Source organism: Papio anubis, chromosome 1 (genome assembly GCF_008728515.1).
Source record: "Papio anubis isolate 15944 chromosome 1, Panubis1.0, whole genome shotgun sequence".
NCBI classification, from domain to species: Eukaryota; Metazoa; Chordata; class Mammalia; order Primates; family Cercopithecidae; genus Papio; species Papio anubis.
The window spans coordinates 60,380,598-60,406,991 of record NC_044976.1 but is presented as its reverse complement, the minus strand read 5'-3'; the positions used below and the strand labels follow the sequence as shown (position 1 = coordinate 60,406,991).

General features: G+C 40.3%; 1 protein-coding gene across 5 annotated transcripts in view; it reads right to left on the bottom strand.

The window, feature by feature from the left end:
* Positions 1–26,394, bottom strand: part of PATJ (PATJ crumbs cell polarity complex component) — a 396,968-nt gene that overhangs the window by 132,540 nt on the left and 238,034 nt on the right. For 4 of the 5 annotated variants that reach the window (XM_031669412.1, XM_031669417.1, XM_031669416.1 and 1 more), the window contains 3 exons: positions 12,770–12,861; positions 3,255–3,312; positions 1,359–1,438 (listed from right to left, as the gene is read on the bottom strand). In XM_031669412.1, the coding sequence (XP_031525272.1) occupies positions 1,359–1,438; positions 3,255–3,312; positions 12,770–12,861 (230 nt within the window). The remainder of the gene's footprint in view (positions 1–1,358; positions 1,439–3,254; positions 3,313–12,769; positions 12,862–26,394) is intronic. The other variant, XM_031669415.1, reaches the window with a different exon arrangement.

Below are 26,394 nucleotides of genomic sequence, written 5' to 3'. Positions count from 1 at the left end.
ACGTTAGCTTGGAAATGAATATAAGCAAAGGCACAGACAGACCAAAGCAAGGGTATGGATTCTATCATTGATAAGATGTAAGTAAGATACAAAACAACATAAAACCCTGGTTTCTCAAGCTTTAAAACTGGGATAATGTCTAATATTAATAGAATTGTTAGGAGATAATGTAAACGTCAAAGCACCAAAGCACACTAATAGAAGTAAATATTTAATGTTTTATGGCTTTGTCATGTTAAATCTCAAATGCTCAGACTTCTAGGTGCTACGTCCTTGGTTACTATTAATTCATTCAGCCATCAATCAAAAAATTTAAAACATCACTGAGTCTAATGCTTTGACTCTAAAGGCTTTATTCTTCTTTTTTCTTTTAATCGCATAGTTTCCATCCTAATTCATGTCCTTTTCATGTTGCCTGGTCTATGACAACAGTATCCCTACTTGTTTTCTTGTTCTGCTTTCTCTGCATCTGAATCCATCCAAATTGCTCCCTCTCAACTGTGAAAACTACCCCCGGAACCGAGCCTGAAAATAACCCAACATCAATGAGTTCCCTCTGTGGATGTTTGTTTTGCCTGATGTATAGTTACTTATTTGCATGTCTTTGTAGTTGTTGGAGAACTTCTTACTTAACTGTATGACCTTATACAGCATATGACATACAGGAGGTGCTCAGTAAATCGTGAATTGCTGATGCCATTTGGACTCAATTCTTTCCTATGTAAGTCTACTTAGCTAGCATTAAATATTAACTAACTCTTGCTGTACCCACTTCTCCAACAGCAATCGCTTGCTGCTTTGAATTTCTAAACTGCTTATGTGGCTTGTCTCAGTAACTTCATTCTATTCTTCTAAGAGCATTTCACTGTATTTTTGGATGCACATATATGTCATATACAGCAATTTGTTGATATAACATATTTATTCTTTATGCCTCAAAGGTGTAACCATAATTCAAACTATAATAAGGGATTTCATTAACATGTTATTTGATAGCCCTCAACTAATTCCTTAGGATAAATATGGGATACTCTAATATAAACTCGAAAAGAACACTGTAAATTGTTGCCAAAATAAAAATTAGTGGTCATGAGGAGAACATACTCATGCTTCAGGGAAACACAATAAGTCCATGGTGACAATTTATGAATGATGAAAAATAAGACATCTAATGTAACGGGCAGTGTGTGTATATTTGTAGAATGCCATAACTTTATCAGGATATGAGATATTCCTAAGAAGTATTTCTACCTCTTCTAAAAGCAAGAAAGTGTGTTTCATCTTAAAATTCATAGGGAATTTCAAGGGACCCCAAATATCCAAAACAATCTTGAAAAAGAAAAAGTTGAAGATCTTACCTTTCCTTGATGTTCAAACCTACCGCAAAGCTATGGTAATCAAAATAGTGTGGTACTGGCATAAAGATCGACATATTAACCTATAGAATAGGACAGACAGCCAAGAAATAAATGTTTGTATACATGTATGTATGTATGTATGTATGTATGTATTTTGAGACAGGATCTCACTCTGTCACCCAGGCTGGAGTGCAGTGGCATGATCATAGCTCATTGTAGACTTGAAGCCTCAAATTTCTAGGCTCAAGTAAACCTCCTACCTCCGCCTTCTGAGTAGCTGGGACTACAGGTACAGGCTACCATTTCTGGCTTTTTTTTTTTTTCAAACACAGTCTCCCTCTGTTGCCCAGGCAGCAGTATGGGTGACGTGATCATGGCTCACTGCAGCCTTGACCTTCCAGGAGGCTAGAGCAATCCTCACACCTCAGATTCCCAAGTAGCTGGGACCACAGGTGGGTGCCACCACACTGGGCTAATTTTCTTTTTGAATTTTAGTAGAGACGAGGTCTCGCTATGTTGCCCAGTCTGGTGTTGAATTCCTGAGCTCAAGCAATCCTCCCACCTCAGCCTCCCAAAGTGCTGGGATGACAGGCGTGAGCCATCACACCCACCCTGTATATAATTCAGTGATTTTCAACTAGAACACCAAGACCATTCAGTGGGGGAATGGATGATCTTTTCAACAAATGGTGCTGGAAAAACTGGATATCTACATGTAAAAGAATGAAGTCTTCTGGGTGAAGGTTACACAGATGGGGTGCATCTGTAATCCTAGCTACTCAAAAGGCTGAGATGGGAGGATGGCTTAAGCCCAGGAGTTTGAGGCCAAATTGTGCTATGATCATGCCTGTGAAGAGCCACTACTCTCCAGCCTGAGCAACATAGATCCTCAACTCTAAGAGAGGGGAAAAAAAGAATGAAGTCATAGCCTTCCTTTACACCATATATGAAAATAAACTCAAAATGAATCAAGGGCTTAATATAAGAGCTAAAACTATAAAACTCTTAGATGAAAACATAGGGAAGAAATGCTTTGTGACATTGGATTTGACAATAATTTCTTGAATACAACACCAAAAGCGCAGGCAACAACAAAAATAGACAAATCGGACATCAAAATAAAAAATCTTGTGTATTTCAAAAGACACAATCAACAGAGTGAAAAGGCAACTTATGAAATAGGAGAAAATATTTGCAAATCATATATCTGACAAGTGGTTAATATCTAGAATATGTAAAGACTCCCATAATTCAACAACAGCAAAACAAACAACCTCATTAAAAAAATGGGCAAGGGACTTGAATAGATATTTCTATAAAGAAAACACACAAAAAGTCAGTAAGCACATGAAAAGATAATATCACTAATTCATCAGGGAAGTGCAAACCAGGCACATCAAAATCACAATGAGATACCACCTCACACTCATTAGGATGGATACCATCCAAAAAAAAAAAAAAAAAAGGAATGTTGGCAAGGTTATGAAGAAAGTAAAACCTGTGTACGTTGTTGGTAGGGATGTAAAATGGTACAGCAACTATGGAAAACAGTATGGAGGTTCCTCAGAAAATTAAATATAGATTAACTATATGACTCAGGAATTCCATTTGTGCAGTATATATCCAAAAGAATTGAAAGCAGGGTCTGGAAGAGATATCTATATATCCGTGTTCAGAGCAGCATTACTTACAGCCACCAAAAGGTGGAAGCAACCCAAGTACCTATCGATGGATGCGTGGACAAACAAACATGGCACAGACATAAAATGGAACATTATTCAGCCTTAAAAAGGTAAGAAATTCTAGCACATGCTGTGACATGAATGAACATCGAAAATACATGCTAAGTGAAATATACCAGTCACAGAAGGCCAAACACTGCACGAGTCCACTTACGTGAGGTACTAGGACAGTCAAATTCAGAGACAGACAGTAGAATGGTGGCTGCCAGGGGCTGAGAGGAGGGAAGAATGGGGAGTTATTGTTGAATGTATACAGAGTTTCAGTTTGGGAAGATGAAATAATTCTGGAGATGGATGGTGATGATGGTTGCCCAACAATGTGAATGTACTTCAAGCCACTGAACTGTGCATTTAAAATGGTACTTTTTGTATTATACGTTATACTCGGTTGCTTCCACCTTTTGGCTACAGTAAATAATATTGCTATGAACACGGATATAGAAATATCTCTTCCGGACCCAGCTTTCAATTATTTTGGATGCATACTCCACAAGTAGAATTGCTGGGTCCTGTGGTCAAATTTTGTGTTGTTTATTTCATCGCAATTAAAATTACCTGAGCAAGAAAAAAAGTGAAAGTGTGATGAAAATACGTTTGAATTACTTACAATGTCACTTAAAATCATGATTGTCTTCAGGGTGCTCTGGGCCTGCCTCTTGGAAACGTCCTTTCACCAAATCCATAGGATCTCATTTTATGCCAACAAAATATCATTTTATCAAAAGCAGAAGTTATGTGCCTGAATTCAGCCTGGATTGTTGAGCAGGCTGACTTTATTTATTGCAACTCGTTCTAAAATGATTACAACTACAATCTAGTGCCTGGCACATCATTTAGGTGCATGTGCACGTACACACACACACGAATGTTGAATAAATGAACACATCAACACAACAAACAAGGCCTGGATATTGCTTTCTGATTGGACTAAATCTAGTGGTCTGAGACATCTCAGGATAGTGAAAAATAATCTCTATGCTTCCTGTATTAATTGGAACACGACACTGAATTAACGTTCAGCCAGGAAAGCTCCATGTAAATGAGCCAGAAGTCATGTACAAAACAAAGCAAATCATTCTATCTCAACGGGAAAATTCCTTTCCAAAAAGATTCCAGGAGATACTCCTAACTGTATGAACAGAGGAAACAGTTCCAATTCACAATTAGAAGAAACTACCAAAATAGCTGAGTATGCTGAATCGGAAATAAAAGTCCAATGACAGTGGAATAATGAGTTCTATTTACTTGGCACTTCAAACAATGTCAATCACTAAGGAGGGCTGCCGGGAGAAAGCAGTATCTAGACCCACATTTTACACAGGAGGCCCCAGGCATGTTCTAAATAATTGTTGCCAGTTGCGCAGAGGAAAAGGTGGGTCATAAAATATTTGGCAGTGCAGGCTGGCAGGAGAGTTGATGTGGGGAACTTAAGACTGGATGAAATGGATGACTTAGCCTAATAAGTTTATCAAAGAGAGCCCTTTTTTTTCTTTTCTTTTCTTTTCTTTTTTTTTGAGACAGGGTCTCTCTCTGTCGCCCAGGCTGGAGTACAGTGGCACTATCTCAGCTCACTGCAACCTCTGCCTCCTGGGTTGAAGTGATTCTCTTGCCTCCGTCTCCTGAGTAGCTGGCATTACAGACGCATGCCACCATGTCCAGTTAATTTTTTGGCATTTTTAGTAAAGACAGGGTTTTGCCATGTTGGCCAAGCTGGTCTCGAACTCCTGGCCTCAAGTGATCGGCCCGTCTTGGCCTCTCAAAGTGCTGGGATTACAGGTGTGAGCCATTGTGCCCAGCCTTCCAAGAGAGTCTTTCTAAAAGGTAGTACAGTAGATACTCTCACCCATTCCCCTCTTATTCCTGGCTGGCAAATCCCAAACATTCAGACACACAGACCTTAATATGCAGCCCTCACCATAAGGCCATGTGCTGGGATCCCCACCCTCAGGGACAAACTGGGACAAATTCTGCCTGATTACTCTTTGATAATCATGGTAATCTCATTTCAAGAGGCAGCAATGGTTTGGCAATGGTAATGAGTCATACCGGAGATCCTCAGTAGAGACTGTTCAGAGGCCTTATGCTCTGCTAAAGTCATCTGAAGGATGAAAAACTCAGAATTCTAAGGCTAAAAGTTTACAAGTGACAGGAATATGCACAGAGGAAACCAAATGTCTCACTCTGGTTGCCGTAATTTGTTCAGATAGCGCTATTTCTGATCTGTTCATTAAGATTCTTTGACAGTAAGCAATAAAAATAAATTTGGGCCAATTTAAGCAAAAGAGAATTTACTGGAGGGATACTGAGCTCTCACAAAATTGACAGGCTATAGGATCAGGCTTGGGACAGTTGGGAACTGAGAGACCTCCAGAGGACAAGGAAATAGGAAACAGAATGATGTAGCAGGAGTGTCTGGCCAGGGCACTGTGGCTCTATGGATAAACACCATTCGTATCAAATCACTCACATCGCTTGTCTATGCCTAAAGTATCATATTGCCCAAGTGTGAGACACATTGACCACCCGCTGGCCACACTTTGGCAGTGAGAGAAAGAACTGGCTCCTTCAGCTTCCACAGAGGTAGACAGGTATCTAGATGTACTGTTTCACTGTGTGTGTGTGTGTGTGTGTGTGTGTGTGTGTGTGTGTGTGTATTGGGAGGTGGGAAGTGGGGGTCTACCCAAAGAAACAGGAATTCCACTGGGCAAATAGTATAAATATTGACCAGCAAGAAAGAAAAAAAGCAAGCTCACATCATCCCTGATGACAATCCCAATTAGTTGTCTCTGAGTGCCAAAAGAGGTGAAACAAATACAGGCATAATTCCCATAAGCGAATATATGCACTTATTGTATTAAGGAATGGAAGTAGCAAGAAAAAATTACCAATTCTGCCCACAAAAGAGTAAAACTGAGTAGACCAATATCAACTTCTGAAATTGAATTGGTAATTAAAAAAAAAACAACCTGCCAACCAAAAAAAGCCCTGGACCAGATGGATTCAAACTGAATTCTACCAGACGTACAAAGAAGAACTGATACCAATCCTACTGAAACTATTCCAAAAAAATCAAGGAGGAGGGGCACCTCCCTAACTCATTCTATGAAGCCAGCATCAGCTGACACCAAAATCTGGCAGAGATGCAACAAAAAAAGAAAACTTCAGGCCAGTATCCCTCATGAACATAGAAGCAAAAATCATCCACAAAATATTAGCAAACCAAATTCAGTAGCACATCAAAAAGCTTACCACCACCAAGTAGGCTTTATTCCTGAGATACAAGTCTGGTTCAACATACACACATCAGTAAATGTGATTCACCACATAAACAGAATCAAAAGCAAATATCATATGATGATCATCTCAATAGGTGCAGAAAAAGCTTTTGATAAAATCCAACATACCTTCATAATAAAAACCCTCAACAGACTACACATTGAAGGAACACCTCAAAATGATAAGAGCCATCTCTGAAAAACCTGCAGCCGACATCATGCTACCTTACAGAATTCAAAACAATTGACATACACAGCTATACTTACCTAATGATACCTTCCTAAAGAAGGATTGCTTCTCTCCTAGAAGCACATGTTCAGGTATTCTGATTGGGTACCCAGTTGTGGAACCTTTGGGTTTCTACACATCCTATGACTTTGCTTACTTATCCTTCGAGTCTTAGCCTAAGCATCTTTCTCTGTGACATCTTCCCACAGACCCCAAAGACTACATCAGATGCATCTCCTATATGTCCCTACAGCATCAGAGTACTTATATCACTGGATAAGGTACTAGACTATTGTTTATTCTCTGTTTCCTCCTTTCAGACAGAAATTGTGCTCTTTCCATCACCAACCCCACCGCAATAACACACGTAGGTGTTCTGTAAACACCTGCTGAAAAGATGAATGAATGTTTCTTTACGCAAGTTAAACTCATGCTTATGCATGCATTCTTTTTTCCTGTTTATCAAAACTAGATCTAATGAATCAAGAGCACAAGAAGGATTTTTATTTTTATATTTTTTGAGATGGAGTTTCACTCTTTTTGCCCAGGCTGGAGTGCAAATGCGTGATCTCAGCTCACTGCAACCTCCACCTCCTGGGTTCAAGTGATTCTCCTGCCTCAGCCTCCCAAATACCTGGGATTACCGGCACCCGCCACCATGCCCAGCTAATTTTTGTATTTTTAGTAGAGACGGGGTTTCACCATGTTGGTTAGGCTGGTCTGGAACTCCTGACCTCAGATGATCCGCCCGCCTCGGCCTCCCTAAGTGCTGGGATTACAGGTGTGAGCCACCATGCCCGGCCAAGAAGGATTTTTAAAATAGGCATCCAAGTTGCTTCTTCAGATGATCATCTCCTTAAGATGACTCTGGCATTCACATTAACTTCAAGCAATATCGTCTTTCAGGGATATGGCCAGAGGACAACGAGCCACGCTATATTTTTAATTACACAAGCAAGACATATGTTCAATTGATACAGGAAGGTGGAGCCCATGGTGAGTCCACTTTTACTCAGTGGGGCTTGACAGCTAGCACTAAATCTTTCCAAGGATTTCAGTTTCATCTCGTTTCCTTTAGCCCCAGGAGTTTTTACACAGTACACATTTTCCACATGTAATTAAGTAACGGAGAGTGAGTTGTTATACATGACATTCAAGTTTTGATAGTGGGGGAAGGTATGACAAGAGCTGCAGGCAAGATCATTAATCTCCTTGGATCCCTGCACTGCCAAATACAGCAATTTATTCGTTGTGTTAATACGGTTCTCCTCCTGTACTTAAATTGGTGTGCTCACATGAAGGGGAGAATGCCAAACACGAAAACCCACAGAACCAAATGTAGAGTGCATAGCAAGCACCCAGATTGTAATACGCATCTGGATGATACGGAGTTGAATAATTTAGTGTATCAGAGACCATATGTTTAGAGTACAATTTCCAGAATTGTCCAAAATCTAATGATGTGAAAAGGAAAAGGGAAAAAGTGATTATGTAAGTCATGTATAAATAGCTGCAACTTGCTAATTTGTGCTAATGACCCACAGACCCCTTGCCAATTATAGATGAATTAGTATATGAATAAATACAAGTGTTAAAAGAATATGACAAGGACCTGATCACAAAATGTACATTGCTATAGACTAAAGGCCTTAGTTAATTAAAATGTTGCTTGCAGCATATTTTAATAGCTTTCTGTGATTACTGCTAATCATTCTCTAAAACCTGTGGCCAGTTCCCATTTTCATCTCAATTGTCAATAAATTTGAAAAACAGTTGCCAAGGTATAAAAGCCAAAATTTTCTGTATAATGGAAAAGCACAGAGGATAATTTCAACTAAGGAAGGAAATTTTGCCAAATAGAAGTGCAAATTGTAAAGAAATGCAATTTATAAAAACTAGTTTTCAAAGTTACATTATAACACAGTACAAGCTATGCAGAGTTCAAAAGACAAGCAAAATCGCATCTGTGGTGCTGAGATGATTTAAGTGTTAACTTTTGGAAACTTGATAATGAATCAAATTTTAACTTCTTCAGGATTTGATTCTAAAACAGGCAAAATCAGGATTCTTATAATAAATAATTATTCAGAATCACTCCTATATGTTTTTTCTCCCTATAAAAGAAGATATTAAAAAATCTTAGCTAATTTGGGAAAGTACTGGGAAGAGGGGCTGAGGTATGAGGAATTTTGTAAAATACTGAGTTACAGAAATATATATTTTTTAATCCACAAAATAACAACGATGAACTTACTATAATTGTTGCCTTTGGACAATAAGTAATCTAGAACTGCTTAGTAGGAACAAAAAGGAAATTCATTCAATAAAGCTTTCTGAACACTCATTATATGCTACACACTGTAATTGAAAGACCATGCAGGAAAGGTTCATGCTACAGTCTGAATGTTTGTGTCCCCTCAAAATTCATATGTTGAAACTGAATCACCAACATGAAGGTATTAATAGGCAGGGCCTTTTGGAAGGTGTTTACGTCATGAGAGTGGGGCCCTCATGGTGGGATTACTGCCTTACAAAGTAGGCCCAAGGGAGCCCCTCCTGTTACGTGGGATACAAGGAATAGATCTATGAAAGAGGAAGCGGGCCCTCTCCCAGACACCAAATCTGCTAGAGCCTTGATCTCGAACGTTGCAGCCTCCAAAACTGTGAGAAATAAATTTCTGGGCCAGGCCCAGTGGCTCATGTCTGTGATCCCAGCACTTTGGGAGGCTGAGGTGGGCAGACCATTGAGGCCAGGAGTTTGAGACCAGCCTGGCCAACACAGTGAAACCCCATCTCTACTAAAATATAAAAAAAATTAGCCGGGCCTGGTGGTACACACCTGTAGTCCCAGCTACTCGGGAGACTGAGGCATGAGAATTTGTTTGAGCCTGGGAGGCAGTGGTTGCAGTGTGCCAAGATCGCACCACTGCACTCCAGCCTGGGTGACAGAGCAAGACTCTGTCTCAAAATAAATAAATAAATAAATGAATTTCTGTTCTTTGTAAGACACTCGGGTATTTTGTTACAGCAGTCCGAATGGACTAAGAATTAGAGTACAGATTTTAAATGTACATTGATACTTCTAAATTGCTTAAAATCACTTCCAGTAAATAAGCATTCAGTAGCATCCTCAATTTTGTGTATACCATTGATTTACTCAACAAATTCTTTTCTTGATTCTGTTCTGTTCAATGATCAAAATTGAAATAATCAGACTCTAAATTGATGGAGCTTTACTACTATGATTAAAATTCTATTCAGGTTTCTCTTCTGTCTTCTAAATAATTTCAAATCGTTTAACCTTTCTTTATTGAAGGAGGAGGGTTTTATTTCCCAACTACACAATTGCATTAAATTATTTCCTTTGGACTCTATTCAATGTTCTTTTTGCTCTCTTTAAAATTGCACGGCCCATGTGGGTAATAAAAGCCCCACCACATGTGCTGAAGAGGTAAGTAATGTTGATAACAGCTCTTGTGGTAGCAGCCATCACTATGTACTAAATACCATGTGCAGATGCTGACCCTGTTAAGTGCTACATACATCTTCTCATGTACTAGCCACACAGTGTGCTTTTCTTTTTTTTTTTTTTTTTTTGAGGCAAGGTCTTGCTGTCACCCAAGCTTAAGTGCAGTGGCGTGATCATGGCTCACTGCAGCCTCAACCTCCTTGGCTCATGCGATGCTCCTGCCTCAGCCTCCCAAGTAGCTGGGACTACAGGGCACATGCCACCACACCCGGCTAATTTTTTTCTTTTGCACAGATTGGGTCTCACTATGTTGCCCAGACCAGTCTTAAACTCCTGAACTCAAGCCATCCTACTGCCTTGGCCTCCCAAAGTGGTGGGATTACAGGTGTGAGTCACTGCGCCCGGCCCCCACACAACTTTATGCAAAGTTTTCAAGTCTAAACACACTACTTTTGTGGACTTCTCTCAATGAACAACATCTGAATCTCTTGAGTGCTGACCTTTCTTCAAAGTCTATTCAAATTTTTTTAAAATCAACTAACTGTAATTTTATAACCCTTGCCAAAAGAAAGGACAAGAAAACCAAAAAGGAGACTGGTGTCTAACAGAGGATGTCAAAGGAGAGTAAGGATAAAGGGCTCATCTTAACATACAAAGACATACGTGAAGGAGGAAGCTTTCACTCTCTGAAAATAGAGCAAAAAACTGGAAAGCCAGAAAGTGCCACTAGGTGGGAGAAAAGGATGCTAATACAGGATTTCCTTTTTTTTTTGAGACAGAGTCTTGCTCTGTCAACCAGGTGGGAGTGCATGGTGTGATCTCGGCTCACTGAAACCTCTGCCTCCTGAGTTCAAGAGGCAATTCTCCTGCCTCAGTCTCCTGAGTAGCTGGGATTACAGGTGTGCGCCACCATGCCTGGCTAATTTTTGTATTTTTAGTAGAGACAGGGTTTCACCATGTTGGCTTGGCCAGGCTGATCTCGAACTCCTGATATCGTGATCTGCCCGCCTCAGCCTCCCAAAGTGCTGGGATTACAGACGTGAGCCACCATGCCTGGTCTTTTTTTTTTTTTTTCTTTTTTTTTTTTGAGATAGAGTCTTTCTCTGTCGTCCAGGCTGGAGTGCATGGTGCGATCTCAGCTCACTGAAGCCTCTGCCTCCTGGGTTCAAGCAATTCTCCTGCCTTAGCCTCCCGAGTAGCTGGGAGTAGAGTTGTGTGTCATCACACCTGGCTAATTTTTTGTATTTTTCAGTAGAGACAGGTTTCGCTGTGTTGGCCAGTCTGGTCTCAAACTCCTAACCTCAGGTGATCCTCCCAAAGTGCTGGGATTACAGACGTGAGCCACCGTGCCTGGTCCTAATGCAGGATTTCTTCAGGAGCAAAGTAGAAGTGGAAAGGAATATTTCAATCACGTTAGTGCCCATGCTGGGAATAAAACCACCTCCTAATCCCAATGGTCCCTGGGAATGGACAGATCTTACTGCTGGTAACTAATGAGAAAGGGAAGAATAATAATGATTGTCATCATCCTAAAATAGCAGCTAACATTCTTTCACCCCTTACTCTATGCTAGATATTGTATTGAGCATTTTCAATTTCTGAAATACCACAATGAATGAGGGAGGTGCTTTATTATCCCATTTTACAGATGATACCTGAGTCCCAGAAGGAAAAAGAAGCAGAGCTACAGTGAACATAGAGGGTTAGGTACATGACCTAAAAATAATTCAGATTTACTTGTCATTTCAGTCCAATAAAGAGAATCAAACAACCTCATTTCTACTGCTGATGTGGCAATGTTGGCTACAAACAGTCAGATCCCTAATTCTGATTTACTTGTACCAAGAGGGCTCAATCAGCTTGCAGGGGAGGTGTGAGTAAATGTGAAGCCCCAAACACACAATACAACTCTAGGCAGCAGTGCTGACATCTTCTCTACTCCGGGCTTCTCACCAGCACTCTTACAAGGAAGCTCCTAAAAATGTCCTCAGTTCTATTTTCTTGTTTATTCTTTAATGAAGACATTAATGATTCAGCAAATGTACCAAATAATAGTGACAGGAAGAGAAGTTAGCAGGTCTCATTATATTTATATACAGGACAAATGGATCCAGAAAGGGAAGAATGTTTTATAACTGAATTATAAATACTAGCCTCAGCTACCGATTCTATGCTGTGAAACATAAGCAAGTAAGAAAACTTCATAATCAAAACAATCAGTACTTTTCTTTTTTTTTTTTTTTTTTGAGACAGAGTCTCACTGTCACCCAGGCTGGAGTGCAGTGGCGCAGTCTTGGTTCACTGCAAGCTCCGCCTCCCGGGCTCACGCCATTCTCCTGCCTCAGCCTCCTGAGTAGCGGGGACTACAGGCGCCCGCCACCACCACACCCGGCTAATTTTTTGTATTTTTAGTAGAGACAGGGTTTCACCATATTAGCCAGGATGGTCTCGATCTCCTGACCTCGTGATCCGCCCGCCTCGGCCTCCCAAAGTGCTGGGATTACAAGCGTGAGCCACCGCGCCCTGCAATACTTTTCTTGAAGTGACAGTTACAAAAGGAATATATGTTTTTAGAAGAAACATATATTCTTAAATCTAGTGATTTCGCTAGACAAATCAAAGATGACATAGTCTTACATTAATAACATCTTCAGAAGAGGTCTTTGATTTTGCAAAACCAGATCTAGCAATCTTACCTGATGAAAACCAGCTTGACCTTTGATGGGGCAGTCTTAATAATGGCAGATGCATTTTGGTGACTTCTTCCATACAGAATCTGATTGTTTATCTGTTTGGGAAAAAATACAATGTACTAAATTATACATGTCTACAAGTATATACGTATATACTTGGAATTAAATGATAAAGTCTACTGATTTATTTTTTTTTTTTTGAGACACTCTCACTCTGTCATCCAGGCTGGAGTGCAGTGGTGCGATCTTGGCTCACTGCAACCTCCACCTTCTGGGTTCAAGTGATTCTCATGCCTCAGCCTCCCGAGTAGCTGGAATTACCAGCATGCGCCACCATGCCTGGCTAATTTTTTTGTATTTTTAGTAGAGATGAGGTTTCACCATGTTGGCTAGGTTGGTCTTAAACTTTTGGCCTCAAGTGATCTGCCCGCCTCAACCTCCCAAAGTGCTGGGACTATAGGCAAAAGCCACTGCACCCGGCCCTAAGTCTACTGGTTTTTTTTTTTTTTTTTTTTTTTTTTGAGGCGGAGTCTCGCTCAGTCACCCAGGCTGGAGTGCAGTGGCATGATCTTGGTGCACTGCAACCTCTACCCACCAGGTTCAAGCAATTCTCCTGCCTCAGCCTCCTAAGTAGCTGGGATGACAGGTGTGTGCCACCATGGTTGGCTAATTTTTGTATTTTTAGTAGAGATGGGGTTTCACCATGTTGCCCAGGCTGGTTTAGAACTCCTGACCACGTGATCCACATGTCTTGGCCTCCCAAAGTAAGTCTAATGATTTTTAAGTGGGAATATTAGGACTCTCAAATGCTAAAAATCTTAATATTCTTTGTAGTAGAGATTCAAACAGTAATTCTAAACAGCTATCAAAAATCCTTAGATTCAGTTTTGACTACAGTTAATGAAGAACATACAGTCCTTTATCCTTTTGCTAAACTTCAAGAAAGCAGTAGTTAAGCCTGATACAAAAAGTTTACGACAGATATTTCATTTCCTACAGCTTTCCCAGATTATTTAGAAATGTTGAAAACAGACCAAATTGTGGTATTCACCGGAGCTCTGGAGAGCCCATTAAACATGATCTTGTAAACATGTCAAGGTTATTACATAATATAAATTTTGTTACTGCAGAGAAGGTAAATATTATGTCCCTGTTTTAAGTCAAATTTTAAACCAACTACACAGAAAGATTTTACTGAATGCCATCAATGAGCCGTCTGCTCATATCCAAGACATGGTAGAATTTTAAACTTGATTGAATCTACCAAAAGATGACCTAAACAACATTTAAATTCTAAATTTCTTTATTCCAAATTTTCCCACTGATAAACTACGATGATAGCTGGAAACTCTCTTACTTTATTTCACCCAGTTGGTAACAGCTCGTAGTTTTGACTTTTTTCCTTCCATCTCTTTAAAACGTAGTTAATGATCGATACCTATACCATCCCTATTCAAGTGTGACCTTGACAATCTCTACTATTTAAGAGATAGTATAGTGTGCTATATAAGGGATAGGAAAAAGAGTTGTAATTAGCATCTGATTTGTTCTTGCTGTCTCTGGAATTTTGCATTTTAAGACACAACTGATGTTCAAGACATCTAAACACATTATTATTTTTTTTGGTCAAAATAGTTATAATGAGAAAGCATATGGAAATGAACAATTTAAAATATGAAATGAAAACATAGTATTTTCAACTGTCTGAAAAGCGGCCCTTCCGTCACCTTTCCTAAGTGGTAAAGCTGGGATTCACATCCAAGGCTGATGGAAAGACCAAACTGGAGCTACCTTCTCACTCTGCCTCTTATTTTATCAGCTTTCGTTCTGCAGCAAGATCCTCAATCTCACTGGGCACAGTGGCTTACGCCTGTAATCCCAGCACTTTCAGAGGCCAAGGGAGGCAGATCACTTGAGGTCAGGAGTGTGACACCAGCCTGGCCAACATGGTGAAACCCCGTCTCTACTAAAATTACAAAAATTAGGCTGGGCACCTATAATTCCAGCACATTGGGAGGCCTAGGCGGATGGATCACTTGAGGCCAGGAGTTCGAGACCAGCCTGGTCAACATGGCGAAACCCCATCTCTACTAAAAAATACAAAAATTAGCTGGGCGTGGTAGTGCATGTCTATTGTCCCAGCTACTTGGGAGCTGAGATGGCGCCACTGCACTCCAGCGTGGGTGACAGACTGAGACTCTGTTTCCAAACAAAAATAAAAACAAAAACAAAAACCAAAAATTAGCCAGACATGGTGGTGCGCACCTTTAGTCCCAGCTACTGGTGAGGCTGAGACAGGAGAATAGCTTGAACCTGGGAGGTGGAGGTTGCAGCAAGCCGAGATTGCGCCACTGCACTCCAGCCTAGGTGACAGAGTGAGACTCAGTCACACACACACACACACACACAAAATCATCAATCTCATAGAAAGCACTGATTTCCACACTGTCAGTTCTCTGTGCCTCAGTTTCCCCTTCTCTAAAAGAAATCTAAGTACCTACTTCACAAAGCTATTGTAAGAATTAAACAAGATAGGCCGGGCGCGGTGGCTCAAGCCTGTAATCCCAGCACTTTGGGAGGCCGAGACGGGCGGATCACGAGGTCAGGAGATCGAGACCATCCTGGCTAACAAGGTGAAACCCCGTCTCTACTAAAAAATACAAAAAACTAGCCGGGCGAAGTGGCAGGCGCCTGTGGTCCCAGCTACTCGGGAGGCTGAGGCAGGAGAATGGCGTGAACCCGGGAGGCGGAGCTTGCAGTGAGCTGAGATCCGGCCACCGCACTCCAGCCTGGGCGACAGAGCCAGACTCAGTCTCAAAAAAAAAAAAAAAAAAAAAAGAATTAAACAAGATAATGCCTTTACATTTTATTTAGAGTACTCTTGATACCCAAAGGATTTTTAAAACTACTCATCTTTGCTATTACGTGTCTTTTTTTTTTTTTGAGACAGAGTCTCGCTCTGTTGCCAAGGCTGGAGTCCAGTGGCATGCTCTCAGCTCATTGCAATCTCTGCCTCTGAGGTTCAAGCAATTCTCCTGCCTCAGCCTCCTGAGTTGCTGGGATTACAGGTGCCTGCCACCAAGCCTGGCTAATTTTTTTTGTATTTTTAGTAGAGACGGGTTTTCACCATGTTGGCCAGGTTGGTCTTGACCTCCTGACCTCAGATGATCCGCCCTCCTCGGCCTCCCGAAGTGCTGGGATTACAGGTATGAGCCACTGTGCCTGGCATACGTTTCTATCCTTAGTATCATGCATTTAAAAATAAGTCCACTGTCTATATATTTTCTCCTAACACTTTAAGAATTTAACTTTTCTTATATTTGTATCTTCTTACCCATTTAGCTACAAGGGAAATGGTTAACGAAATCATGCAGTGGCCGGGTGCAGAGGCTCACAGCTGTAATCCCAGCACTTTGTGAGGCTGAGGCCGGTGGACTGCCTAAGCTCAGGAGTTCAAGACCAGCCTGAGGAACATGGTGAAACCCTGTCTTGACAAACAATATAAAAATCAGCCAAGTGCGGTGGTATGCACTTGTAGTCACAGCTACTTGGGAGGCTGACATGGGAGGTTCACTTGAGCCTGTAAGGTTGAGGCTGCAGTGAGGCAAGATTGTGCCACTGCACTCTAGCCCGGGCAACATAGTGAGACCCTGTCTCCAAAAAAAAAAAAGAAAGAAAAGACAAGGAAAGAAATCATCTTTAAGAGTTTGTGAAAAAGCATACTTAATGACATAGAAAATGTCCAAAATGGTACTAACTGGTAAAACCAAGTTTTAAAATAGTATGTTTAGTATGATTATGTATTTTGCTGACCATATTTTCCAATCTCTTTAATTTATAATTAACTACAAACAAGGTACTTTAAATCATATTTGAAAATTAGATTAGGACAGGTGTGGTGGCTCATGCCTGTTATACCAGAGCTTTGGGAGGCTGAGACAGGAAGATCACTTGAGGAGTCTGAGACCAGCCTGGGCAACACAGAAAGACCCTGTCTCTACAAAAAAATAATAAAAAATTAACCAGGTATGGTGGCATGTACCTGTAATACCAGCTACTCAGGGGAAGCTGAGGTGGGAGGATCGCTTCAGTCCAGGAGTTCAAGACTACAGTGAGCTATGACTGTACTACTGCACTCCAGCCTGATCGGCAGAGTGAGAAGAATGGCAGGGCGGGTGCGGTTGCCCATGCCTGTAATCCCAGCACTTTGGGAGGTTGAGGCAGGCAGATCACTTGAGGTCAGGAACTCAAGACCAGCCTGGCCAACATGGCGAAACCTCACCTCTACTAAAAATATGAAAATTAGCTGGGCATCGTGTCATGTGCCTGTGGTCCCAGCTACTTGGGAAGCTGAGGCATGAGAATCACTTGAACCTGGAAGGCGGACGCTGCAGTGAGCCAAAATCGCGTCACTGCACTCCAGCCTGGGCGACAGAGCAAGATTCTGTCTCAAAAAAGATGAATGACATTTGGAATGAGCCTGATTCAAGGCCTGGCATTCAGTTAAGCATTTGTGAATGTCTATGTCTTCCCCACTGTGTTCAGCCTCTGCTTCCAGAAACTTTTTCTAAACCACCTATCCTACCCTCCTGTCTTTGAATCCTGTGGCACTAGGTTTAAAAAAATTTCCCTTCTTGCACTTATACCACAACACAACATGGTAAAGTCAATCCTTGTTGGGCAGTAAGCATCAGTGCAGGCATACAACACCTACTGAACTGAGCTGAGCTCCTTAGGGCAGGAGCCAACATCCTCCTCTAGGTGGTTCCCAGCTTTTCATGCAGAGCTTGCGCATAGTAGCCCTCAATGAGGATGTGCTGAATTGCAGTCCTGAATGGAAGTGGTACTTAATCAACTGTGAGTAGGCTTTCACTAACATGGGCTCCAGCCTTCAAAATGACTAAGGCTAAAAAAAAAAAAAAGGTTTTGATCAGCAAAACGCTTGAGCATGTAGGAAATCTAACTTTCATGTTTATGGATATGTCTGCTTCTTTAGTGGTGATCCTCCATCTTGGTAGAATAGAATCTATGGTACTATTATTCCGAGAGGGAAAAATGAGATCCCAAACGAAGAAAGCAGTTCATTAATTTTAATTTACGTAAGAGGAAATCTAAAGTTATGCCTTTCATGGTGCTGTTTCTACATGTGCAGAGCCTCTGGCAGTGGAAAGGCAAAGCAGCTTGCTTGCTGTTGATGTTTTTTCCAGTGCCAATCCGGGGGTTTACAGCTAAGGCAGCTGCTCCCGGCAACATGCCGAGGCCTCTGGAGAAACTCTGCTATGCAGTGGAAAACTGGGAACAGAGCAAGAAACCCAAGAAAGAGTGAACCTGATTTAACTGGATTAAATCTAGAAGAAAAATGCTGATCTCTGGATAAAAAAATAAATCCAAGACAAAGAGTCTTTTATGGCCTTAAAAATAACACATTTAGGGTTAGGGCTAGGGGAAAAAAATAACCCATTTGTAGCCATTCAGTTTTAGGAGAGGTCTCTCTTTTGTTTTCTTCTTATTTAATATAAAACAATTTCACTATTTAAATAAAAGTTATACAGCTTCCAACTATTCAAGCAGTTTTCATATTTTTTCATCACTAAAGGAAACATACTCTACTGAAAACTCAATAACAAGTTGGAAAGAATGATATATTTTATGCACAATTAGCTTTAGATTATCATCTATTGTATTACTGAGAAGCTGTTCTCTGAGGGCATTATTCTTTAAACAAGAGATGTAGAAAGTTTTCCAAATAATATAGGCAAAAAAAGAAAAAAAAAGCATTCTTTTCTGGAAGTCTATTAGGTTAACTATAGTTAATAAAGGCTACCATCTACTGAGTGCTTACTCAGTGCAGAACACTATGCTAAACTCATTATGCACAGTATCTCACTTAAATCTCAGAATAGCTGGGGTAGGATTTACTTTCACTAGATTAGGAAACTATAATTTGCCCAAGGTGCTTTAGCAATTAGTTTAAAAGCCTATAATCCTAGGGCATACCCAGAGGTCACATGATCTGGATGGTACACATAAAATATGAGATAACTTCTAACAGCCATCTCTATAAAAAGATGAGCAAGAACAGAAAAGTGAGTTGGTCACCCTACCATCTTAGGTCTTGGACTTTTGAGATCAAAAAGTCAGTATCAACCAAAAACCGGGTCACTACAACACATGGGGGAAAAGCCCAATAGTTGACTTTTAAGCTATATTTTGCTTTTTGCTTGCTTTTTTTTTTTTTTTTTTTTTTTTTTGAGACAGGGTCTCAGTGTCATTCAGGCTGGAGTCAAGTAGTATGTATGTGGCTCGCTATAGCCTCAGTCTCCTGGGATAAAGAGATCCTCCTGCTTCTTCCTCCCAAGTAGCTGGGACCACAGGCATGTGCCACCATACCCATCTAAGACTTTTAGGTTTTTTAAAGTCCTGAATGCAATATGGAGTCCCATAAAGCTGTTCCTTTCTCTTCATGCAAACACACTGAACCTTGAATAACAACATACCCTTATGACACTTTTTTCAGTATATAGGTATATCTCATTTTATTGTGTGTTTTTTTTTACAAATGGAAAGTTTGTGGCAACCCTGCATCGAGCAAGTCTACTGGCACCATTTTTACAGCAGCATGTCCTGACTTCCTGTCTGTGTCACATTTGGGTAATTCTCTCCATATTTCAAACTTTTACATTATTATTATGTCTGTTATGGTGATATGTGATCCATGACCTTCGATCTTATTATAATTGTTTTGGGGCATCATAAACTGTGCCCATATAAAATGGCAAACTTAATCAATTAACACACAATTGTGTGTTCTGATTACTCCACTGACCAGCTGCTCCCCATCTCTTTCTCTCTCCTCCAAGGTCTTCCTATTCCAAGACACAACAATATTGAAGTTAGGCCAATTAATACCCTACAATGATCTTTAAGTGTTCAAGTACAAGGAAGAGTCCCACATCTCTCATTGTAAACCAAAAGCTAGAAATGATTAAACTTAGTGAGGAAGGCATGTCAAAAGCTGAGATAAGCTGAAAGCTAGGCCTCTTGCATCAGTTAGCCAAGTTGTGAATGCAAAAGAAAAGTTCTTGAAGGAAATTAAAAGTGCCACTCCAGTGAACACAGGAATGATAAGACAGCGAAACAGCCTAATTGCTAATATGGAGAAAGTTTAAGTGGTCTGGATAGAAGTTCGAATCGGCCATAACATTCCCTTAAGCAAAAGCCTAATCCAAAGCAAGGCCCTAACTCTATTCAATTCTGTCAAGGCTGGGAAAGGTGAGGAGGTTGCAGAAGTTGTTTGAAGCTAGCAGAGGTTTATGGCGAGAAGTCTCAATCTCATAAAAGTGCAAGGAGAAGCAGCAAGTGCTAATGTAGAAACTTCAGCAAGTTATTCAGAAGATCTAGCTAAGCTCAATAACAAAGATGGCTACACTAAACAATAAATTTTCAACAATAGTCTTTCATGTGAAGAAGGATGTGTTTGCTTCCTTCCCCTTCAGTCATGATTGTAAGTTTCCTGAAGCCTCCCCAACCATGTGGAACTATGAGTCAATTAAACTCCTTTCCTTATATGGAATCAACCTACGTGCTCATCAACAGGTGAATGGATAATGAAAATGTGGTATATATACACAATGGAATAATATTCAGCCATAACAAAGAATGAAATCCTGTCATTTTCTATAATATGGATGGAACTGAAGGCCATTATGTTAAGTGAAATATACCAAGCACAGAAAGACAAATATCACATGTTCTCACTCATATGTGGGAGCTAAAAAAGTAGATTTCATGAAGATAGAGGTAGACTGGTGATTATCGGAGGCTGCGGTGGGATGGGGAGGGGGTTTGTGGGGGAGTTGGGAGAGAGGAAGGAAAAAAAAGAATATACCTGTATTTATTACCACTGAGCTGTACACTTAAGTAAATGTGGCTACAAAAAAAAAAAATCAACATTAACAGGAATTTGGGAGAAGCTGATTACAACTCTCATGAATGACTTCGAGGGGTTCAAGATTTCAGTGAAGGAAGTCACTGCAGGTGTGGTGGAAATGGCCAGAGAACTAGAATCAGAAGTAGAGCCTGAAGATGGGACTGGATTGCTGCAATCTCATGATCAAACTTGAACAGATGAGGAGCTGCTTCCTATGGATGAGCAAAGAAACTGGTTTCTTCTTCTTCTTCTTTTTTTTTTTTTTTTGAGATGGAGTCTCACTGTCTCCCAGACTGGAAGTGCAATGGTGCGATCTCGGCTCACTGCAACCTCTGCCTCTCAGGTTCAAACAATTCTCCTGCCTCAGCTTCCTCAGTAGCTGGGATTACAGGTGCCCACCACCACGCTCAGCTAATTTTTGTATTTTTAGTAGAGACAGGGTTTCACCATTTTGGCCAGGCTGGTCTCGAACTCCTGACCTTGTGATCTGCCCACCTTGGCCTCCCAAAGTGCTGGGATTACAGGCGTGAGCCACCAGGCCTGACCAAAAGTGGTTTCTTGACATGAAATCTACTCCTGGTGAAGATGCTTTGAACATTGTTGAAATGACAATGAATCTAGACTATTACATAAACTTCATTGATAAAGCGGTCCTAGGGTTTGAGAGGACTGACTCCAATTTTGAAAGAAATTCTACTGTGGGTAAAATACTATTAAACAGCATCCGATGTTACTGAGAAATCTTTCATGAAAGGAGTCAATCGATGTGCAAATGTCATTGTTATCTTACTTTACGAAGTTGTCACAGCCACCCCAACCTTCAGCAACCACCACCCTGATCAGTCAGCAACCATCAACGTGGAGGAGACTCTCCACCAGCAAAAAGATGACAACTTGCTGAAGGCTTAGATGATCGTTAGCATTTTTTAGAAATAAATTATTTTAAAATTAATGTATGTACTTGTTTAGACATCATGCTAATGCACACTTTATAAACCATAGTGTAAACAAAACTTTCACATATGCTGGGAAACAAACAAACACATGTGACTCACTTTATTCTGATAACTCGCTTTATTGTGGTAGTCTAGAATGGAACCCATAATCTAGCTGAAGTATGCCTGTAAACAAATAGGTTCAATATATATAGGTTGACTACCCCTTTAGCTTTTTCTGACCCAGCCTCAAGAAAAACAATTAAGATATTTCATTTTGGATCAAATATTGCTCCCCACCTTTCATGACCTGGAGTGCTTATTCAGATTATCTCGAAATTGGAAAAATATTATTTTCCATTTACTTCCAGTAAACTGTGAAATAGAGAAACTAAGTGCCTTTCTCAAAGTTTCTTCTTTCAAAGGTGACTGAATGATATAAGGGAAGAATAATAAATTATTTAGACATGTCTTTATCTTTGATATCATCCCACAATGGTGGGAAGAACTATCTTTAGTCCTGATTTGACGCTTCCCAATTTACCCAAATAATCTATTTATTATCTCAAAACCTGAGATCTATGACTCTTTCATTCAAGGGTAATCATATATCCTGATTTTCCTGAGACAGCCTAGCTTATTTATGTTGTTCCAATTATTTATTTATTTTTGAGTCAGGGTCTTGCTCTGTCACCCAGGCTGGAGTGCAATGGTGCGATCATGGCTCACTGCAGACTTGACCTCCCAGACTCAAAAAATCCTCCCACCTCAGCTTCCTGAGTAGCTGGGACTACAGGTGCGCACTACACACCAGGCTCATTTTTCATAAAGACGGGGTCTTGCCATGTTATCCAGGCTGGTCTTGAACTCCTGGACTCAAGCGATCCACTTGCCCTGGCCTCCCAAAGTGCTGGGATTACAGGCATGAGCCACTGTGCCTACTAATAGTTACCCAGTTTGGATGATAAATTATATCTTTTTCTCACATTCATCAAGCCATGACTATGGGAAGTGATTTAATGGCATTCTATCTCAATTTCTATATCACTAAGATGAGAAAGCCAGACCAGATGAGGGATGTAGTAGATACCTAGGGGGATCATTGCCATCACACAACTGCTTCTCTTTCTGAGGGACTGTCCTTCAAATCCTCTCATCACAAATACCATCCTTTATGGTGGGCAGCCAAGTTTGTGTTTCTTGTCATGCCACTCCGGGCCACGGCTGAGGAGATTCTCTCTTTAGGGGGTTTTAAATTGGAGCTGAGACACAGTTCTTTTCTACATGTTCATTAAGCTTCTGCGAGATGTCCATATTCTGCCACACAGATGAAGGGACTGGAAAAGCCATCATTTCCCGAGGCCCTGGTGCATCCTGATCTTCAGGTTCCAGGAAGGAGTCACATGATTACAATAGATTCTACTTTTTTGGTGAAGCTGTTGCTATGGGCTGAATTTTTATGTCCCTCTGCAAATTCATATGTTGAAGCCTTAATTCCCAATACGATGGTATTTGGACGTGGGGCCTTTGAGAAGCAACAAGGTCATGAGGATGGAGCCCTCATAGAGAAAATTAGTGCCCTTACAATAAGAGTCATAATGTCTCCCTTCACCATGTGTGTGCATACAGCAGGAACACTGTCTGCAAACCAGGGAAGACAGCCCTCACCAGGAACCAAATTAAGCAGCATCTAGATGTTGGGCTTCTCAGCCTCCAGAACTGTGAGAAATAGATGTCTATGGTCAGCGCAAGCTGACTGGGACAATTATTTGAACTAATTTCTGTTCTTTGCAACCAAAAAGTTTTCACTGATATGGTTTCTTAGGCTCCTGCTAATTCTAAATATTAATTTGTAAATCTAACTGACATACCTCTTTCAATCTCCTAGTCTTGTGCTCTTTCAGATGTTCAGTAATTTGCCTTGGCATCCAAAAAGATACAAAAGAAGAAAAAGAAAAAGGGAAAAAGCTTTCTGTCCAAAGGAGCTTTCTATGCTCTTGACCTACAATTCTGGTTTTCTTATCTGTTTTTAGCTTCCTCATCTGATTACTGACAAAGTGGGCCTTCTGAGGTCTTCCAGATAGTTCTAGTAACTTCTGTCTCAGCTTCATGATGCCTAGTCCCAGAAAGACAGTAATATTTTACCTTAGGGGTAAGTGAATTCATTTTTTCCCCAGATTCTGAATTTCCAACTCAATAAAATGTCATTCAGTAGCAAATTATGGTAGCTCTGGATACTGAAGATAACAACCTCAAATGAGAAATACCTCTATAGTCATGTGCCACATAATAATGCCTCAGTAAAGGATGGACCACATATATGATGGTGGTCCCATACGATTATAATACCATACTTTTATTGTACCTTTTCTATGTTTAGATATAAAAATATTTACCATTGTGTTACAGTTGCCTACAGTCTTCAGTACAGTAACATGCTGCCCAGGTTTATAGCCTGGGAACAATAGCCTTATATCATATAGCCTAGATGTGGAGTGGGCCAGATCATCTAGGTTGTACACTTTATGACATTAATACAACAAAATCATTCAGTGATGCATTTCTCAGAAATGTATCCCTGCCATTAAGGCCTGACTGTATTTGCAAAGCTCCTAAGCCATATTATAATGGATTTTCATTGTGTTTGACTTTTCCCCTTATAGACTGGTTTCAACTACTGTAGTGGGGGAAGACAATCTGATATAAGTTAAGTCTTCTTATATTTATGTACCAAAGATGGGATACTTAATTATAACGTTAACCTAGCAGAAGTAGAATTAGGGTTAATCCAATGAAAATTCAGCAAAAGTAAATGAATACAAATCCTTTTGTTATACTATACAAACTTTCACTTTAGAGATCTTTAATGAGATTTGTTTCAATAAAATTAATTATTCAAAAATATGAAGTGATAGGTTTTCAAATACTTTAAATTTTTTATAGTTCAACTAACACGAATAGAAATTTATACTGGGCCGGACATGGTGGCTCACGCCTGTACTCCTAGCACTTTGGGAGGCTGAGGTGGGTGGACTGCCTGAGCTCAGGAGTTCGAGACCAGCCTGGGGAACATGGTGAAACCCTGTCTCTACTAAAAATACAAAATATTAGCCGGGCGTGGCGGCGTGCACCTGTAATTCCAGCTACTTGGGAGGCAGAGACAGGAGAATAGCTTGACCCTGGGAGATGGAGGTTGCAGAGAGCCAAGATCACGCCATCGCACTCCAGCCTGGAGCGACAGAGTGAGACTGCATCTCAAAAAAAAAAATCAAAAAGAAATTTATACCGAAGAGCAGCTCAATTAAATCTACTAAAAATAACTGCCAAATTGGAAGTAAAAGTTAATTAACTTAAGTTAGGAATGGAAATATTAATTATATAAAAATTAAAGTTTAGCTGAAGTAACAGATTTGCCTGAGGTGTGAACATCGTGTCATATTATACCTAACAATACCCCACCCACACTTTTATTAAAGCAGAAAGATTATGAAAAGTGACAAATTATTATTAAAGAACTGAGTTGAAATTCATGTAATTTGAATTGGTGATAATTAAATCTGAGAATCCTTCTCTGTAATTTACTTTTTTTTTTAAGAGGCAGGGTCTTGCTCTGTTGTCCAGGCTGGAGTGCAGTGGCACAATCATAGCTCACTGTAGCCTTGAAGCCTCTAACTCCCAGGTTCAAGGAATCTCCCACCTCAGCCTCCCAAGTAGTTAGGAGTACAGGTATGTACCACCATGCCTGGCTAATTTTTTTGGTAGAGACAAGGTCTTGCTATCTTGCCCAGGGTGGTCCTGAACTCCTGGGATCAGGCAATCCTCTCATCTCAGCCTCCCAAAGTGCTGGGGCTACAGGCATGAGCCACTGTGCCTGGTCTAATTTTTTTCTTTTAAAAAAAAAGCAAATCATAAGTACTTATAACGATGAGTATTTTTATAGGTTAACTTTTAATCTAATAATTCCACTTCTAAGAATGTATCCTAGGCTGGGCACCTGTAATCCTAGCACTTTGGGAAACCAAGGTGGGTGGATCACTTGAGGTCAGGAGTTCGAGACCAGTCTGGCCACTCAGGAAGCTGAGGCATGAAAATAGGTGGAGGCTGCAGTAAGCTGAGATCACACCACTGCCCTCAAGCCTGGGTGACACAGTGAAACTATGCCAAAAAAAAAAAAAAAAACAAAAAAACCCAAAAAAGACTTACCCTAAAAAATTAAAAAACCCAGTCATCCCTCTCATGGCTATTCTTTTAAAAGAGAAAAAGGGAAAAAAACTACATATTAACCAACAAACGATTATCCTAATGATCATATATCAATAAATGGAAAACTGTGGTACTAAACAGAGGTAGGGGAGGATGATACAGATGTAAATGCATTGTCGTAGAAAGAAAACACTGCATGCAGAGTGAAGAAAATAACAAATTTCATGCAACCTATTTATTTACCACATTATTTTCATTTATGTAAAAGTTTCTATGTGGGTTTAAAGAAAGTTCTGTGAGTATCTCTACTAAATGTCAGCAATGATCATATCTGTGGTGGGATTTAAGGTGATTTTCAGTTTGTTTTTCTATATTGACATTTTATAACTATAATAGTACCATGTAACAAACGCTTACAACATAGAGGGCACACACACACATACATGTGCACACAAGCCTAATACATTACTTGTCTCACTCAAACCAGTAGAGAACTGCATGGTTACCTCATTAAATAGATGGAGAAATTGAGGCACAGTGAGTTTAAGAAATTTGACCAA